Source organism: Lycorma delicatula, chromosome 11 (genome assembly GCF_047948215.1).
Source record: "Lycorma delicatula isolate Av1 chromosome 11, ASM4794821v1, whole genome shotgun sequence".
NCBI classification, from domain to species: domain Eukaryota; kingdom Metazoa; phylum Arthropoda; class Insecta; order Hemiptera; family Fulgoridae; genus Lycorma; species Lycorma delicatula.
This window is the reverse complement of record NC_134465.1, coordinates 50,584,270-50,604,405: the sequence shown is the minus strand read 5'-3', so window position 1 is coordinate 50,604,405 and position 20,136 is coordinate 50,584,270. Positions and strand designations below refer to the sequence as shown.

Genomic DNA, 20,136 nt, shown 5'->3' with positions numbered 1-20,136 from the left:
GTTTTATTCGTAAACTTCTCCTTTCTTTTTTCCTTTTTAGCCTCCGGTAACTACCGTTTTTAGATAATACTTCAGAGGATGAATGAGGATGATATGTATGAGTGTAAATGAAGTGTAGTCTTGTACGTTCTCAGTTCGACCATTCCTGAGATGTGTGGTTAATTGAAACCCAACCACCAAAGAACACCGGTATCCACGATCTAGTATTCAAATCCGTGTAAAAATAACTGGCTTTACTAGGACTTGAACGCTGGAACTCTCGACTTCCAAATCACAGCTGATTTGGGAAGACGCGTTCACCACTAGACCAACCCGGTGGGTTTATTATTCGTAAACTTACATTAAATATTTTTGACGTGATAAAATCACACCGAAACTTACAGGTACCAGAATAGAAATTTGTAGCGTAACGAAAATATCTATATCGTCCCGCCTTAATAACTCCCAAACTATTAATCTCAGAGATGTAAATACGGTGTCACTTTATAACTTAAATGGTCAGCTCATGGATACAACTCTGAATTTGCGTCACTGGCGAGCGGTTTGGCAAGCAGGTTGCACAGCAAAAATCGGCCAAAACTGGCGTTCTCGCTCATTTCCATTCAGTATAGCTCACGACTTAGACGTGATAGCGCGGTGATTCGCGTGTTTGTGTTTAGATTTTGTCGAGATAGTTCGATTTAAGTAATAATAAGTGTATTTTTGACAATATTTATATGTAAAAAAATTAAAGTAAACTTGTAAAAATGTATAAAAATTCAATTTGTCAACCTCAGCCGCGCAAAATCAAACCGGAAATATAAATTACGCATATTGTTGGAAATAGGAGGTTATGGGTCACGCATAGGTACCCCCGATGTCCGGTGCCGAGCAAGCGAGACGGTTTCGGGAGCGTCGCAAAGCTGGCACGGCACGCTCAGTGAACGACGCCGACGACGCGAGGACCTCTACCGCTGCTTATTATACCTTTTGTCTCTTACTTCTCATATCAGAGACCGATGTTTAACAACATCACCGTCGAATATTACTCGAAATAAATATAATATAACATTTAGTGTCTGTTTTCGTTAAAATAAAATTTAGTACGCAGTCAATGTCTCGGTTTTATTTCAATCCAATACACTAAAATTGATTCACCGACATACCGACCAATTTATCTGTAGAGTTGGCCAAATGAAGGAACTAAAATTTTCCATTGGAGACTCAATTTAAAAAAAAAAAAATACGATGGTAGCTCTCCCATTGGTCTGTCTATAGCTCGGAGGAACTTCATCCAAGGTCTGTAACGTTTCACGTTAAAGCAATAGCCGTGCGCTCCGACACAGCCCCACTCGAATTTTTAAATTTTGTTTATATGTTGTATACTATTCACAGGTGCAAAATTCAGTTCTATTACTTCTAAGTACATTGATTTCAGACATATATTGACTTTTTTTAAAATAATCTAATTAAATCGACAATTTTTTTCTATTCAAACAGATTCGAAAACAAGTTCTTTGGGTTTTTTTTAATATTAGTGATTACAAATTTTTTAAACAAATATATATATTAATTAAAAATTCATTTGTTTTCCTATTAGATATACCGATCGATAATTTGGGTTAAATTTTTGATCTAATTGATGAATTAATTCGTCACAGAAGATTATAAAGAACTCTGTACGTGGGAATATGGAAATGGAATTTTGTGGCGTATAAAAAATACGATCCCTGACCGGGTTTCGAATCCGGGACCTCTGGATGAAAGGCCGAGACGACACTACTACTTCGCCACGGAGATCGGCAAGTTCTTTGAGTAGAAAGTTATTTTCTATAATCTATAGCGCCTAAGTCAACAAATTTATCTTCCACGTACTATTTAAAAGAAATATTGTTTATAAATAAATTCGCATTATAAATCGATATTTTACATCAGCGGTAGAACGATTAAAAAAAGGGTTGCCAACATGAATAAACGTGTTGAAAACTGAATATCTAAAAATGGAGCACATTTCGAGCATTCATTTAATAAAGTTATGAAATTATTTAATATTTATTAAAATTTTATATGTTTTTTTACATCCAAGAAGGTTATATTTTCTTTTCAATATGGGTTGCGTAACTTTTCACTCATCCTATGGTTTTCATAAGTACAATTATCTTATAGATAAAACAGAATTATCAATGAACTGCGGTGTATATTTATTATTTACAACAGACACAAAATCAATATACAATTCAAGGATAAATATATGCTACCAGTCCAACACCAACATACACAACTATTTTAGTCTAACTAAAGCATTTTTGTAAAGATTGACGTAATACTATTGTAATAAAATAACAATTAACAAGAAACATGAATGATTTAAACTACAGTGAACACAAATAATAAAATTATAAAAAATATTAATTGAAATTACTGTTTTAATTACTGTGTATAATGACTATATATAGAAACTAAGTTTTTGAAGAAAAAAATTATAATAGAAATTAATTTAATGATGAAATTTATACATACAAATTACTAGTAGAGTAATTTATTAATGAACAATGAATAAGTAGTAAATTAATTAATGAACAATAGGAAATATAAAATATATATAATATAACTATAAAACTATGAAATTTATTTATTTATTTATTACAAAATAAAACGTTAAATTTAATAATAAACACAGGTTTTCACGAAAATAAATCTACAAGTTTCATATGAAAAAAAAAAATTAAAAATAAAGAAATTAAAATATTAAAAAAAAATAAAAGAACGAAAAGGGTAAATAAATCACCCGTGTCTGTTGCTGAATCAACACGGCTTTTAGGTATTCCGCGGACATTTTGCTGCGGGCCCAACGACTCCTCTTGCTGACTGAATTATAGGCGGTTATAGAACAGTCTTGCAGGAGGCAGTCTGTGATATAGCCGGAGTCAAACAAATCTTGGCTAATGACCCGTAAGAAACTCTACTTTTGGAAGGTGAATAACCTATTGACATCAGAACGAAAGCAGGAGATTGAAGACCGGGGCCTTGCATCTTGGCAGGTCAGATGGGACGAATCCCCCACAGGTCGTTACACGCATGTTATATTTCCTAGTCTCTGATTTAGGTGCGATTGGATGGGTCTCCCACAATCGGTATATCACACTGTTTCTCTCCGGTCATGGCGCCTTTCGGGCGATTTTGGTTAGGCTTTGTTTGGTGGATTCGAGTCAATATCCGAATTGCGGAATTGGATGATACAGCGGACCACGTCCCCCACGTCTGTCCCCCGATACATGGTCGAACGTTCACGAGCTGTTAGGGAACTTGAGAGAATACATTCCTTTCTGGATCTCCGTATCAACTGGATGATCCACGAGGATTGGTCTATATGGCTGGTTTTCTTCGCAACTTTGCGGTGTGTAGGTCTGCAGAGAGAGCTTAATCGAAGTACTCGATTATAAATGTAATCGAGGGAAAGGTAAATGGGACAAACTGTGCAGGCAGGCAACGTTTGGAATACGTAAAACGAATTGTTAGGGTTGTAGGATGTACCCACCGGGTTGGTCTAGTGGTGAACGAGTCTTCCCAAATCAGCTGATTTGGAATACGAGAGTTCAGCGTTTAAATCCTAGTAAAGCCAGCTATTTTTACACGGATTTGAATACTAGATCGTGGATATTGGTGTTCTTTGGTGGTTGGGTTTTAATTAACCACACATCTCAGGAATGGTCGAACTGAGAATGTACAAGACTACACTTCATTTACACTCATACATATCATCCTCTGAAGTATTATCTAAACGGTAGTTACCGGAGGCTAAACAGGAAAAAGAAAGAAAGGAAGTATACCGAAATGAAACGAATGGCACTAGATAGGGAATCTTGGAGAGCTGCATCAAACCAGTTAAATGACTGAAAATAAAAAAAAATAACTGAACCTTCTATCAAAGACCGATGGAGGACTAAAAGTTACGTTGAACAGGAATTAGCATGTTTACATCTTTTACTTATTGTACGCCCAGAACATGTACAGTTCTGTTGTAAAAACAACAAAACGTTCAGAATAGAAAGGAACACAAGAATAGCGGGAGACATATATATCTCCATACTAATCGTAGAACTTGGAGAAAATTCCATTGCTGCTGTGTCATTCTTTTTATCGGGCGGAAAATTATTTAAAGGCGGTTATATTTATTTTGTATTATTTAAGGACGGAATTAATTATTGCGTTCCAATCCTTCAGACAAGGTTGAGTAATTCACCGGGGCCTACCTTTGGACATAAGCCGCGTGTGTCCTTCGTTCTCTCGGCTAGATTCCCCTTCAGACCGTCCCGTGAAGTCCTTTCTGTGTTAAACCCTTTCGGCTTAGCAGGAATACGCCTCTTGGGAGCCCTAGTTGTTGAAGGATGCAGTGCACTTCCTCTTTGCCGGAGGAAGTCGCATGTGTTGGCAATGACATAATAATATCTCTCAAGGTCAAAGTAAAAGACATTTAAAACATTCCTCAGATGTGAAACGTCGCAATTGTCATCGTTTCCCGTTGGTATATAACGTTCGAATGAAAACACTGATATATATATATATATATATATATATATGTTGTATGTACAATTTCTCAAGGTTATCTTACCGTATAGGTGTTACTGCGCAGCAACACTTATAGAAAAATAGGAATTTTGTGCAACTATTTTGTGATAACTCCATTCACGAAGTAACCAATCAGGCATAAACAGTAAATCCCCCAACCATGGAATCAATCTAGTAAGTTCACATACCATTGCGCTAAGATAACTTTGACGTACTTATCTTAATTGCTTGTCGTATGAATCATAAGACGTCACACATTATTTTTCATTTGACGTGTTATAGTTGATTCTTTAAGAATTTATTTTATTATAATATTGACATTTAATTATTTACTGAAAGAGATAAAATTTATATTAAATTGGTTTTAGACGAAAGATTACATTAATTTAATTTAAATTATCTGTCAGAAATTTTATTACATCCATGACTAATGTAAAGCCATAAAAGTGACATTAATCAATATGACTTTCTTGATAGTAATAATGAATATTAAACAGTTTATGAGTAGAATGAACGTGTTACAAAATAAGTTTGAAGCTTGTGCGTGAGAATATAAAAACGGAACTTTTGTAGCGTGTGAAAAATGCCTTGACTAACCGGGATTCGAACCCGGGACTTCCGGATTAAAGGCCGAGACGCTACCATTTCGCCACGATATTAAGATTTTTTTTATGGCAATTCGAGAGTAATATTTTACCCTAAAATATTATTTTTATAGTAATTTTCGAAAACATTTTATTAAAACCATATTACTCGGGTATAAAACAATCTTATTTATTTATTTTTTGCTCAATATTTTTTGATCAATTAATTCACCACATAAGCTCGAAACTTGTGCGTACGTATTTGAAAATGGACATTTTTAAGAGTAAGGAAAAAACCTATCGAACTAGGATTCGAACCCGGGACCTCCGGATAAAAGACCGAGACGCTATTACCCTGCCGCGTGGTGGAACGGTACTATACAATTTAAAATAATACGGTGATAAAACAATCTTATTACATTTACTAATTTTTTAATGATAAATTTAAATGGCATAAAGATTTAAATGGCAGAAAGGCCCCTGGAATAGACGGAATACCTGTAGAATTACTGCACAGTGCAGGTGAGGAAGCGATTGATAGATTATACAAACTGATGTGTAATATTTATGAAAATGGGGAATTTCCCTCAGACTTCAAAAAAAGTGTTATATTAATGATACCAAAGAAAGCAGGTGCAGATAAATGTGAAGAATACAGAACAATTAGTTTAACTAGTCATGCATCAAAAATCTTAACTAGAATTCTATACAGAAGTGGAGGAAGTGTTAGGAGAAGACCAATTTGGTTTCAGGAAAAGTATAGGTACAAGGGAAGCAATTTTAGGCCTCAGATTAATAGTAGAAGGAAGATTAAAGAAAAACAAACCAACATACATGGCATTTATAGACCTAGAGAAGGCATTCGATAACGTAGACTGGAATAAAATGTTCAGCATTTTAAAAAAATTAGGGTTCAAATACAGAGACAGAAGAACAATTGCTAACATGTACAGGAACAGCAACAGTAACAATTGAAGAACATAAGAAAGAAGCCGTAATAAGAAAGGGAGTCCGACAAGGAGTTCCCTATCTCCGTTACTTTTTAATCTTTACATGGAACTAGCAGTTAATGATGTTAAAGAACAATTTAGATTCGGAGTAACAGTACAAGGTGAAAAGATAAAGATGCTACGATTTGCTGATGATATAGTAATTCTAGCCGGGAGTAAAAAGGATTTAGAAGAAACAATGAACGGCATAGATGAAGTCCTACGCAACAACAATCGCATGAAAATAAACAAGAACAAAACAAAAGTAATGAAATGTAGTAGAAATAACAAAGATGGACCACTGCATGTGAAAGTAGGAGGAGAAAAGATTATGGAGGTAGAAGAATTTTGTTATTTGGGAAGTAGAATTACTAAAGATGGACGAAGCAGGAGCGATATAAAATGCCGAATAGCACAAGCTAAACGAGCCTTCAGTAAGAAATATAATTTGTTTACATCAAAAATTAATTTAAATGTCATGAAAAGATTTTTGAAGGTGTTTGTTTGGAGTGTTGTTTTATATGGAAGTGAAACTTGGACAATCGGAGTATCTGAGAAGAAAAGATTAGAAGCCTTTGAAATGCGGTGCTATAGGAGAATGTTAAAAATCAGATGGGTGGATAAAGTGACAAATGAAGAGGTGTTGCGGCAAATAGATGAAGAAAGAAGCATTTGGAAAAATATAGTTAAAAGAAGAGACAGACTTATAGGCCACATACTAAGGCATCCTGGAATGGTCGCTTTAATATTGGAAGGACAGGTAGAAGGGAAAAATTGTGTAGGCAGGCCACGTTTGGAATATGTAAAACAAATTGTTAGGGATGTAGGATGTAGAGGGTATACTGAAATGAAACGACTAGAACTAGATAGGGAGTCTTTGAGAGCTGTATCAAACCAGTCAAATGACTGAAGACAAACAAAAAAAAAAAAAAAAAAGATAAATTTATTGGAGTTATATAATTTATGTTTTTTTAGCATTTATCTAAGACCGCACTGAGGTTAAACAAAATAATTTTACTTTATCTTTTGCTTAAAAAGATTTTAATTCAATTTACATAAGGCAGACAGGAAGTGGTTTTACAATTTATACATAAACAAAGATAAAGATAAACTAACAAAATTAAAAACTAACTACATCTGCCTGTATATTCTAGACCTACATAAAATAATACAACTTTTATAAAATAATACAAATTTTCTTTTTAAAATATAAAAATAATAATTAATAAATAAAAAAACTCACAGCATGGCACATTGATGCAATACCATACTGGTACCACATATAGCATTTATAATTGGTCCAGATTTCCTTAACAATGCAACAGTCCCACTAAAGTAGATTCATAACACGTTGAAGCAGCATGCAAAAAATAAAAATATGCATTTATACTAAACATGCATTAATATAAAATACATGCAATTTAAAAATGAATTAACATAAAATTTATACAAAAAAATAATTGTATACATGTATTAACATAAAAAAATATTTAAAAACAAAAAACAACTATTGCATTCCAGGTACGCCGGTCAAGTCATCTAAAATATACCTGCACAGCATTTTCAGTTTGAAATTTCATCACTAAAAGTTTTTTTTTTTTAATTTCATAATAAATGTTTAAATATAAAAACTACAAAAAAATTTCACATTTTTTTAAAAATTTGGAGATTCCATATCAATGGGGCTTTTTTTATAGATTATACTGCAGTGATTCCCAAACTGTGTGCCAAGGGAAGCCGCGGCCTCTTCACAGGGACGCCTCGAAATATTGTAAAAGCTTTATATTTAATTGAACCAAGACATTTATAACTATTAATTTTATGTTTTTTTTTTTTGTCTTCAGTCATTTGACTGGTTTGATGCAGCTCTCCAACATTCCCTATCTACTGCTAGTCGTTTCATTTCAGTATACCCTCTACATCCTACATCTCTAACAATTTGTTTTACATATTCCAAACATGGCCTGCCTACACAATTTTTCCCTTCTACCTGTCCTTCCAATATTAAAGCGACTATTCCAGGATGCCTTAGTATGTGGCCTATAAGTCTGTCTCTTTTTTAACTATATTTTTCCAAATGCTTCTTTCTTCATCTATTTGCCGCAATACCTCTTCATTTGTCACTTTATCCACCCATCTGATTTTTAACATTCTCCTATAGCACCGCATTTCAAAAGCTTCTAATTTTTTCTTCTCAGATACTCCGATCGTCCAAGTTTCACTTCCATATAAAGCGACACTCCAAACATATACTTTCAAAAATTTTTTTCTGACATTTAAATTAATTTTTGATGTTAACCAATTATATTTCTGACTGAAGGCTCGTTTCGCTTGTGCTATTCGGCATTTTATATCGCTCCTGCTTCGTCCATCTTTAGTAATTCTACTTCCCAAATAACAAAATTCTTCTATCTCCATAATCTTTTTTCCTCCTATTTTCACATGCAGTGGTCCATCTTTGTTATTTCTACTACATTTCATTACTTTTGTTTTGTTCTTGTTTATTTTCATGCGATAGTTCTTGCGTAGGACTTCATCTATGCCATTCATTGTTTCTTCTAAATCCTTTTTACTCTCGGCTAGAATTACTATATCATCAGCAAATCGTAGCATCTTTTCACCTTGTACTGTTACTGCGAATCTAAATTGTTCTTTAACATCATTAACTGCTAGTTCCATGTAAAGATTAAAAAGTAACGGGGATAGGGAACATCCTTGTCGGACTCCCTTTCTTATTACGGCTTCTTTCTTATGTTTGGTTCCTGTAGATGTTAGCAATTGTTCTTCTATTTCTGTATCATTGTACATTTCATTACTTTTGTTTTCTTCTTGTTTATTTTCATGCAATAGTTCTTGCGTAGGACTTCATCTATGCCGTTCATTGTTTCTTCCAAATCCTTTTAATTATCGGGAGTGCTAGAAAATGTTTAATTCTCAATGTGGACGGTGGGCGAAAAAGTAAGAGAATCAATGGGTTGAACTTAAAAAATTTAAAGTAATTTGTTAAAAAATGTTATAAAAACACAAAAACCATAAAATATTATTTTTATATTAAATTCTGAAAAAGAAAGATTAAAAAAAAAAATATTACTAATATTAAATTGAAAAATAAATAAAATAAACGCGAATATATAAATTAAAATATGAGTGATTCTATTTATTTATTTTTTGCTTGATTAATTAATTCACCATATAAGCTCAAAGCTTGTGCGTGGGACAAAAAAGTGTTTTTTTCTCCTACCTTTATTTCAATAAAACTAAACACTTAGAAAATATGTTACCTATTTAAAATGCATTAAATTATGTGAAAAAAGTTATAATATTTACCTAGCATTGGTTATTTAATCTTATACAGCGGAAAAATAATGAATGCTACATAAAATAAAAAAGAGTTTTAAAAAATTCAAAAAATCTATAAACTTTGCTGGGCTACTCCCCCCAATATTGCCTCCAAAGTTTTTTTTGTCCCTTGCACTATTATTATGTCTCGGAAAATAAAAAAATAATCCTTTACAAAATGTGCAATACATAAAAAGATAGCTTTTTTCAATTTTTGGGGAGGGAGAAATTTTGAGGGAAATTTTTTTTTTAAAATGCTAAGATAAGCAGGCATTATATATTGAGTTTAATATAAAGTAAGGTTACGTACACAAAATATTGAAAAAATTGACCCCAAAATCCCCTCCCAACTTCTAACTCCCGGTGTAGCGTGTTTCTTGGCACACTTCTGTACTGTTTTGTTGCTCTTTTTAGTTCTTCAGGGTTGTCCTTAAGTTTTTCAGCCGTATCTATATTTTGGGATATTGACTCCAAAGTTATCCACTAAAAAATATACAACCAATAAAGATTTATCTAAAATTTTTTTTGAGTGGTTGGGGTATTTAATTATGATGAAAGTTTATTCCAATATTATTATTAAAAATTTAAGTAAACAAGAAATGTTTAAAAATGCAAAAAAATCGATATTTTTATACTTTGATCGGCTCCCCGTCCAATATTGCCTCCAAAGTTTTTTTTTTAGGTTGCTTGACTACTACTATGCTTAGAAAGACAAATAAAAATCAGTTATAAAATGTGCAATACATAAAAGGATAGCTTTTTCATATTTTTGGGGAAGGGGGATTTGGGGAAAAATTAAAAAAAAAATGGTAAGATAAGCATGCACTCTAAGTACTGAATTTAATATAAAAAGGGGAAACGTATCAATGCTAAAATTCTTCTATTGATTAGAAATGGTCATCAAACGCCAAGATTTGCAGAATTTGATCAGATTAGCTAGCATGCTTTTTCTTATATATAGTTTATTGTATAAATGTGTAGCCAAGAAATTGAAAATTATTCCGTATTAATATTTACTTCCGTACACGAAGTAAAGAAAGTATTGTGATCGCGAAAAATTCCAGTTTTCAGATTTTAACGGAAATATCCAGTTTGACCATTTCTGAACCCATTTTGACTAGTTTCAGTGTGACATCTGTACCTACGTATATATCTCGCATAATTCAACAAAAACCATTAGCCGTAGGATGTTGAAATTTTGGATTTAGGACTGTTGTAACATTTAGTTGTGCACCTTCCCTTTTGATTGCAATCGACTGAACCAAATAAGTCCAAAATAAAAATAAAAAATATATAGATTTTTGATTTTTTCTTAATTGATATAACATACCTCTACATTTAAATAATAATTTTAATTATAATAATTTAAACAACCATGGAAAATCTTGAATGAGTCCAGAAAATACTTCGATGCCATTTTTCAAAGTTACGTTAAAAAGTATACAAAAACTTATGACTTAAGTTTTAAAATTATGTATGAAAAAAAATCCGGTTTTCTTACTAAAAAATATTTATAGTTTTTATTTAAATTTTCCCCATCAATCACAAGTGAAATCTTCTATTTTATAATTTATTTTGAAAAAGGTTAAATCAATTAGAAAAAATTAATATATAAACGGAAACTTTTGTAAAAAAGGACATAATAAACATGTACATAGTAATGAGAAGTGAACCGAATTGATGATAGTATCAATTCAGACCATCCTATTTCTCATTTACTCACTCATCTATCTCTCTCTCACTCTGTCACTCGCTCCCTCAATCACTCTCTCTCTCTCCGTGAATCTTTGTGTAGAATACTTCAATAATAAAACGGTATATTGCATACACAAAAGCAACAAATAATTATTATTAAAATGACCTTGAACGATAAAAATAAACAAAAAAACACACGCGCAAACATACTCCGACTCAAGATCAAAGAAATAAATCCTTTCATAAATTTAAAAAAAAGGAGGATAAAGCATAATTTTTACACAGTTATTTATAACAAAGAAATAATAATGTTAGAGAAAAATGTATAATTATTATATATAATATAAACTGCTTAGCAATATATTATTAATTTACCTCGAGCGCTTTCGGCTATTCTGTCATCTTCAGGAGGTTTTATGATTTATTATTGAAATATATAATATTATAGAATTCACATAATTAAATTATATACGAGTGTAAAAATTATCGTATATAATAATAGTATTGATCGTCATTAGTTAACATCAAAAGTTAAAATCTAAGTCAAATTAACTAAGTCCGTATTGTAATAGTGTCACAACACTATTATTGTATCTTGATAACAATTGTTATATAAAATTTAGTTATGTGAATTCTATAATTTTATATATTTCAGTAATAAATCATAAAACTTCCTGAAGATGACAGAATAGCCGAAAGCGCTCGAGGTAAATTAATAATATATTGCTAAGCAGTTTATATTATATATAATAATTGTATTTTACAAACTGTGCCATGTTAGAAAAATTTAAAATGGATAATTGTCACATCAGTTTATTATAACTAGTATAAAATCATTTTTATTAACACAAAGTGTCCCAAGAGATTTTCAGGAAATGTTCTACTGGTGAAAACGTAGATCTGGAAACGCTTTGTTTTTGAGTTACGGCTAGCGAAATATTCTGCCCGAATTTCAGCTCTTCTAATAAAGAAAAAAAGCTTTAGTGTAATATTTGGGACCTAAATTAAGGAATAAAAGGTTGGTGGTTTCTTATGTAATTTGAGCACTCTTTTTTATCTGTTTAGCCTCCGGAAACACCGTAAGGTATTACTTCAGAGGATGATATGTATGAATCATACATATCACAGTCTCAGTTCGACCATTCCTGAGATGTGTGGTTAATTGAAACCCAACCGTCAAAGAACAATGGTATCCATGATCTAGTATTCAAATTCGTGTGAAGATAAGTGACTTTACTAAGACTTGAATGCTGGAAATTTCGGCTTCCAAATCAGCTGATTTGGGAAGACGCGTTCACCACTAAATCGCAATAGATCAAGACTAGTTCACAACCCGATGGATTTTTTTGTTAAAACCTAACAAAACCTTATACTTTTTTTTAAAAACCTAAGTGAGATATCTGTCTGGAACCACTTTTATTTAATTTCTTAGATAAAATCCCATAAGGAAGCAGCAAATTACCCCTCGATATGTACCCTAAGAATTTTAGTACGGTTTAATTTCACAGAGGGAGCAGAAAGCTAACGAACCGTTTTCTGACTTGTTTATATGAACCTTTTTTTTCTTCTTACTTTTGGTTATAAAATCATCTCCCAAGAGATTGCCGGGCAGTTTGGAATCACTCTGTTAATATATATATTATACAGCTTTTTCAATCTTTTACAAGATGAAACCTCTTCAAGTCTAGTTCGAAAGGTAAGCCTTCAACAGTTCTCGCCATGCTTGTCTGTCCTGCGCCGTTCTCTGCCAGTTCCAACCATCCTTCTAATGCCTCTGTCCCATCGGTCTGGTGGCCTGTCTCTTGGCCTTTGTCGGTCTCTTGGACTCCACTCAAGGACCGCCTTTGTCCACCATCCATCACATCTTCTCGCGATGTTCCCTGCCCATTGCCATTTCAGAGCTTTCACTGTTTCCATTATGTCATGCACTCTCGTTATGGCATGTATATATAGGAAGAATCTTGAAATTGTTTGAGAAACCAGTTTTCGGAATACAGCTTCAATTTATCAGTTCTGAAAAGAGTAGCAACTCTTTTTTTTACTAAGAAAAATATAGTTAATAGTTTTAGCAATGTAACTATTGAATCAAGTTTTTACTGATTCTCTTGATACTGATGATAATTGTTTAATAATCGAAATGCGCACTGAGTTATTATACATTTTTATTATCATAACTGAGTTAAATGTTTTTTAAATGTCGTCACAGTTTTTACGTTATATATAGAAAAAAATTAATTTATATTCGTAAATTAAAATAAATTTTAAGGGTTTAAGTAAAAAAAAAGTTTATTTTTAGTTCCTCATTAGAATATTTTTTTCTTTTTTATAACGGTTCTATAAGACAAGGATAATATAATTAATCTACCGTAGCAAGGATAAAAAGTATTAACTATTACATGTAAAATATATACATAATAGTATTTTCCATCAAATCTTTATAACAATTTTTTTTTTTTTATACAATACTAACGAAGTACGGAACATAGATTATGATAATATTAGCATGACGATAAGCGGTTAATTATATAAACCATTAAATAAATATTAAAGTCGGTTTTAAATATTTATTTAGAAACTTTTAGAAGACTGTTTAACGGTATTTCACAAATATAATAACAACAATTATATTTCGCATGTAAAACATTAAATAAATACCAAGACAACAGGAAATGGTTAATTTATTTTAAATAATTTATACAAGTAAAATCTTTGATAATAAAATTATGGCACTGAAAATATTCTATAGATTACTATTTAAAAATTCCGTTTACCTGGAAAAATTTCCCATATTTTTTTTTTCTTTTTTACCTACTTAGAATATCGAATTGCAATCGCAACAAAGTATTACTAAAAAATCAAAATGGATCTATTCCGTTGGGTCATGAAAGTTTTTTCCAGAAATTACGTAATCATGTGATCTTAAACTACCCTGCAATTGAACAAAACAAAAAAAAAAACAAAAATTAGCTTTACTTGTTGCGTACAGCAATAAGCGACATCTTTCAGAATTTATTTGAACAAAATCACCATCTTGGTAAAGCTGGCGCCACATAAACTCAACGAGATAAGAGTCAAGCAGTGTATGAACTTGTGTCGCAATCAGTTTCATTCGATTTGGCCGACCTCTTTTTTTCTTTTTAGCTTCCTGAATCACCGTAAGGTATTACTTCAGAAAATGATTTGTTTGAATGTAAACGAAGTGTAGCCTTGTACAGTCTCAGGTTGATCATTCCTGAGATGTGTAGTTAATTGAAACTCAACCACCAAAAAACACCGGTATCCACGATCTAGTATTCAAATCCGTATAAAAGTAACTGCCAACTGGAATCTAAACCTTAGAACTCTTGATTTCGAAATCAGCTGATTTGCGATGACGAGTTTACCACTAGACCAACCCGGTGGGTTAACCATTTGGCCGATCTACACTTTTACTATAACGTAGCCCACCGGATTGGTCTAGTTTAACTTGCCATCGCAAATCAGCTGATTTGAAGTCGAAGTCGAGAGTTCTAAGGTTCAAATCATATAAAGGCAGTTACTTTTATACAGATAAAAAAATACTAGATCGTGAATACCGGTGTTTTTTCGCGGTTGGGTTACAATAAACAATACATCTCAGGAATGGTCGAACTGTGATTGTACAAGACTATACTTCATTTACGCTCATACATATCCTCATTCATGCTCTGAAGAAATACCTTACGATGTTTTCGGAGGCTAAACACAAAAAAAAATAAAGAGGGGATCACATGTTCAAACTTCTATCGTTTGAATATGTGCTCCTGTTTGCCGATTACAAACTCTTCCTGTTGATTGACAATTTGGTGTTTATATCTATCCGATAGGTTTCGAATGCCACACTACGCGCCCCACTCTGTAAAAATTACCGTGTGTTTGATTTCACGGCAGACTGCTGGGGTAGGACTCTTTTTTTTCTTTTTCCTATTTAGCCTCCGTTAATTACTGTTCAGGTAATACTTCAGAGGATTGCACAACTGGCGGAGATGCGAGTGAGTATAGCACGTGGACAACCTTCTAAAGAAGCATATGAAGAGATGCTGCGTAATTGGCAACATCGTTGGGATGTAGCCAACACGGGACGATGGACACATCGTTTGATACCTTTGATCCGACCATGGATAGAAAGGAAGTTCAGGGACATAAATTACTGGATAACGCAATTTTTTACAGGGCATGGGTCGTTCAGGTCCTATTTATGTGCGAGACTAAGGGTAGATAACAACAACTGTCCTTACTGTGGGGCTTATGATTCCCCTGAACAAGTAGTATTTGAATGTAACCGTTGGACTGAAAGCAGGCAATCCTGTGTAAGACGTATAGGGCCATTATCTACGGAGAATGTGGTGGATAAAATGCTACTTAACGAGGATAACTTTAATGTGATCTCGTCGTTTATAACCGCAGTTATAAAGAAGAAAGATGAGGAAGCTCGTCAAGAAGAAACCGCTCGCTGATGACGGCTTGTCGTAGGTGGAATTTCCACCTACGAAATAAAAGAGCTAACCGGTGAACTGACCTGCCGTGCCGGACATACAGGTGGGTTTATCTTATGTAAACTGGTCTCTCTCATCTCTTCATCGGTCGTCCCAGGTTTCTTCTATCCTTTAGACTATACTCCTTACTTATACGCGGAATTTTTCTTGGACTCATGCGCCTTATATGACCCAGCATAATAAATTGCACGTTCATATATTATAAATACATATAAAGATTAGAATTTTTAATTTATTAAAATATCGGTCTACATACTGTAATTAACATTTATGGGTATCAAAAAAATAAAACATATTTGACATAACTTATTATAATTAAGCTTCAAATTTAAAGAAAAAAAAACTTAATGACAGGGCATCAGAAGATTTCATAAACGATTTCACAAATTGAAGTTAACAGATTTATTTCCTCTTACATAAAAATATAAATTATATTATTTAAATTACCAAAACTAATTATCAAACCTGTATATACGAGGATATTCATTTTAATGATAAAAAAAAATTGCAGTTTAAATAATAAAGTACGTAACTAATAATTTCATTAATTATGTAATACAAATTGTATTTACAATGACTGACAATTAAAGCTATTATAGAATACGTTATTTAATATCATATCGTTTTCAAATAAATTCCCTTGCAGAGGCAACCCTGACGTAACGACTAAAAAAAAACTTTCTATATATCATGTTATATGAAAAGTACTGTTTATTTAATTAACATACACGACGTCGCTATAATGCAAAATAAAAAGTTCAAGGGAAATTAAGTTCAATGATATTTTTAACAGTTAACAAGATTAGTGTTTTTTAATTAAATAACCATGTCATCAATGTAATTATTACGGCTGAAAAAAAAAACTAAAAAAAGGACTTGAAATAATACATTTAGAAAAATAAAATTAAAAAGAGAATCAGACAAAAGCTATTTCTTTAATTCATAGGATTTATATGTTTTTACTTTTCCGTCTATATAGCACTGTAGCAAAGCTATAGCTCTAGAAGGAAAAGTATTATAATGGGCCACATTTTGGCATTAAATCTTGGCGTTTTGATACATAAGCCAAAAATCCGGAAGAAAATTTTCCGAATTTACGTGTGTATATTCGATGTTTGCCTCTAAATTACCTTATATCTCCAGAACTACTGGACCGATTTTGACCAAACTTGGTCAGATTACTTCTATATATGAAGCGTTAAAACCATTAAATTTTCAACTTAAAAGGTTAAGAGAGCTGTAAAACAAGGTCACCCTCAATATCTTTTCGCTTAATTAAGGTCATATCTTACTTAGGCACATTTCTTAATGATTAAAAAATAGCAATATTTATAAAAAAAATATTTTTTTGCAAAATCGCAGTCCCACCCACAAAAATTCTCTAAACTACAGCTATATTTGTGACGTCACAGATGAGCGGTAAAATTAAATAAATGAATAATATTTAAAGTGTAAAAAATTAACTCAGACTGGTTGTGTCTCGAACTCGATCGACTCGGTATCTGACGCGTTAAGACTCGCGGCTACACCGATCTGCTTACCGTACAAGCAAAACTTGTTCTATGTAAGTTGTGAAATTACATTAGTTTAGTTAATACCGAAAGTCGCCGCTAGTAACGCCACACCCGGGCGAATAAAATACGGTATGCGTCAGCAGTTTAGTTAGAATTACTGAATTAAATAAAGGAAAAAATATTATATTTAAATAAAATTATATATATTTTAAAACGTGTGTACAATCCTTGCATCAGAAATATGTAAACATCAAATGTGTAAGCCGTGGTGTCTGTTTTTTTTTTATACGCCGGTATTATAAATTTGAATTACGCGGCTGGAACCTGTATCATAATTAGGACCATTACGAAACAGATTTTTATTATGATACAAGTGTTTAACCAATCAAAAACCTTCTATTTTCATCCCTGACCAATCGGAAGCGAACATTGTTAAATTTATCTACTGTTTTTTTTTTTTTTTTTTACTTTGATTTTAATCTGTTTTAGCAGTTAGCAAGCAAAGATTAATTTGAAAGTATACTAATATGTAACTAAGTTTCTATATTACACTGTCTATCCATTAGTTAATTACGTCAAATTCTGTGGAGGAAATGGCTTTAACAACGATCGATATTTAAAAAAAAGGCAGAATTTATGATTAATAAGCTATTATCAAAGAAATGTATTTTTTGAAATTTTTTTTTAAATATCCCGTCAATGTATTCTATCACTGATTTAAATCAATTAATCGCATTTTCTCAGCTAATTTTTTTCTCATATTTTCTCAGCCGAAAAAAAAAAACAGTATACAACTCTCTACGATGGTCATTAAAGTACTCTTACTAAGTTTACGACATTCGCCAAGGCCGTGTCGTAACTTTACTTAGCACTCAAGCACTAATAGCTATCATTATGGACTCGTTGCATAATGTACTAATGTTGTATTGATTTAAAATTTTTTTTTTTATTAAACATAAAATGATTTATTTGATTATACAGAGTGATTACAAATTATATATATATATATTTTTTTTTTTTTTTTTGTCTTCAGTCATTTGACTGGTTTGATGCAGCTCTCCAAGATTCCCTATCTAGTGCTAGTCGTTTCATTTCAGTATACCCTCTACATCCTACATCCCCAACAATTTGTTTTACATACTCCAAACGTGGCCTGCCTACACAATTTTTCCCTTCTACCTGTCCTTCCAATATTAAAGCGACTATTCCAGGATGCCTTAGTATGTGGCCTATAAGTCTGTCTCTTCTTTTAACTATATTTTTCCAAATGCTTCTTTCTTCATCTATTTGCCGCAATACCTCTTCATTTGTCACTTTATCCACCCATCTGATTTTTAACATTCTCCTATAGCACCACATTTCAAAAGCTTCTAATCTTTTCTTCTCAGATACTCCGATTGTCCAAGTTTCACTTCCATATAAAGCGACACTCCAAACATACACTTTCAAAAATCTTTTCCTGACATTTAAATTAATTTTTGATGTAAACAAATTATATTTCTTACTGAAGGCTCGTTTAGCTTGTGCTATTCGGCATTTTATATCGCTCCTGCTTCGTCCATCTTTAGTAATTTTACTTCCCAAATAACAAAATTCTTCTACCTCCTTAATCTTTTCTCCTCCTATTTTCACATTCAGCGGTCCATCTTTGTTTTTTCTACTACATTTCATTACTTTTGTTTTGTTCTTGTTTATTTTCATGCGATAGTTCTTGCGTAGGACTTCATCTATGCCGTTCATTGTTTCTTCTAAATCCTTTTTACTCTCGGCTAGAATTACTATATCATCAGCAAATCGTAGCATCTTTATCTTTTCACCTTGTACTGTTACTCCGAATCTAAATTGTTCTTTAACATCATTAACTGCTAGTTCCATGTAAAGATTAAAAAGTAACGGAGATAGGGAACATCCTTGTCGGACTCCCTTTCTTATTACGGCTTCTTTCTTATGTTCTTCAATTGTTATTGTTGCTGTTTGGTTCCTGTACATGTTAGCAATTGTTCTTCTATCTCTGTATTTGAACCCTAATTTTTTTAAAATGCTGAACATTTTATTCCAGTCTACGTTATCGAAAGCCTTTTCTAGGTCTATAAACGCCAAGTATGTTGGTTTGTTTTTCTTTAATCTTCCTTCTACTATTAATCTGAGGCCTAAAATTGCTTCCCTTGTCCCTATACTTTTCCTGAAACCAAATTGGTCTTCTCCTAACACTTCTTCCACTCTCCTCTCAATTCTTCTGTATAAAATTCTAGTTAAGATTTTTGATGCATGACTAGTTAAACTAATTGTTCTGTATTCTTCACATTTATCTGCCCCTGCTTTCTTTGGTATCATTACTATAACACTTTTTTTGAAGTCTGATGGAAATTCCCCTTTTTCATAAATATTACACACCAGTTTGTATAATCTATCAATCGCTTCCTTACCTGCACTGCGCAGTAATTCTACAGATATTCCGTCTATTCCAGGAGCCAATATATATATAGAGCCAAATATATATATATATATTCGATAGCTCATAAACAATTAAACTGGTTATGTGAAAACAATAAATGATACGGTTTTACAGGGAATTTTTTAAAGTTTGTGTTGGTATAACTGTTCTGCTGCAACGTCACCTTTTGATGTGTTACGTTACCGGTCTGGCAAGATAGCCACTACTGCAGTAGAGAAAGCTTTTTATGTACTCGAATTAGCCAAATCAAATTCGGTTACTGTCATGCACCGACGTTTCATAACAAAATTTATGGTAAATCACCACCAACAAAAAAATTAATCTACGACTGGAATAAATATTTTCAATACACAGAGTGTGTCTGTAAATAAAGAATAGTGGTAGAAGATCTCCTGTTTCAGAAGAACAAATCGATCGTTTTCATGATGTCTATTAATATAGCGCAGGCAAATCGACTAGATCAACAAGTTTAAAATTGCAAATTTCTCAAACGACTGT

At 32.4% G+C, this 20,136-nt stretch overlaps 1 protein-coding gene across 4 annotated transcripts in view; it reads right to left on the bottom strand.

Annotated features, from left to right (window-relative positions):
- Nucleotides 1-20,136, bottom strand: part of gol (ring finger protein goliath) — a 342,552-nt gene that overhangs the window by 159,500 nt on the left and 162,916 nt on the right. For 3 of the 4 annotated variants that reach the window (XM_075378321.1, XM_075378324.1, XM_075378322.1), the window contains exon 3: nucleotides 7,365-7,451. The exons of the other annotated variant lie outside the window; for it this stretch is intronic. In XM_075378321.1, coding sequence (XP_075234436.1) covers nucleotides 7,365-7,451 — 87 coding nt within the window. The remainder of the gene's footprint in view (nucleotides 1-7,364; nucleotides 7,452-20,136) is intronic. 4 annotated transcript variants of the gene reach the window in all.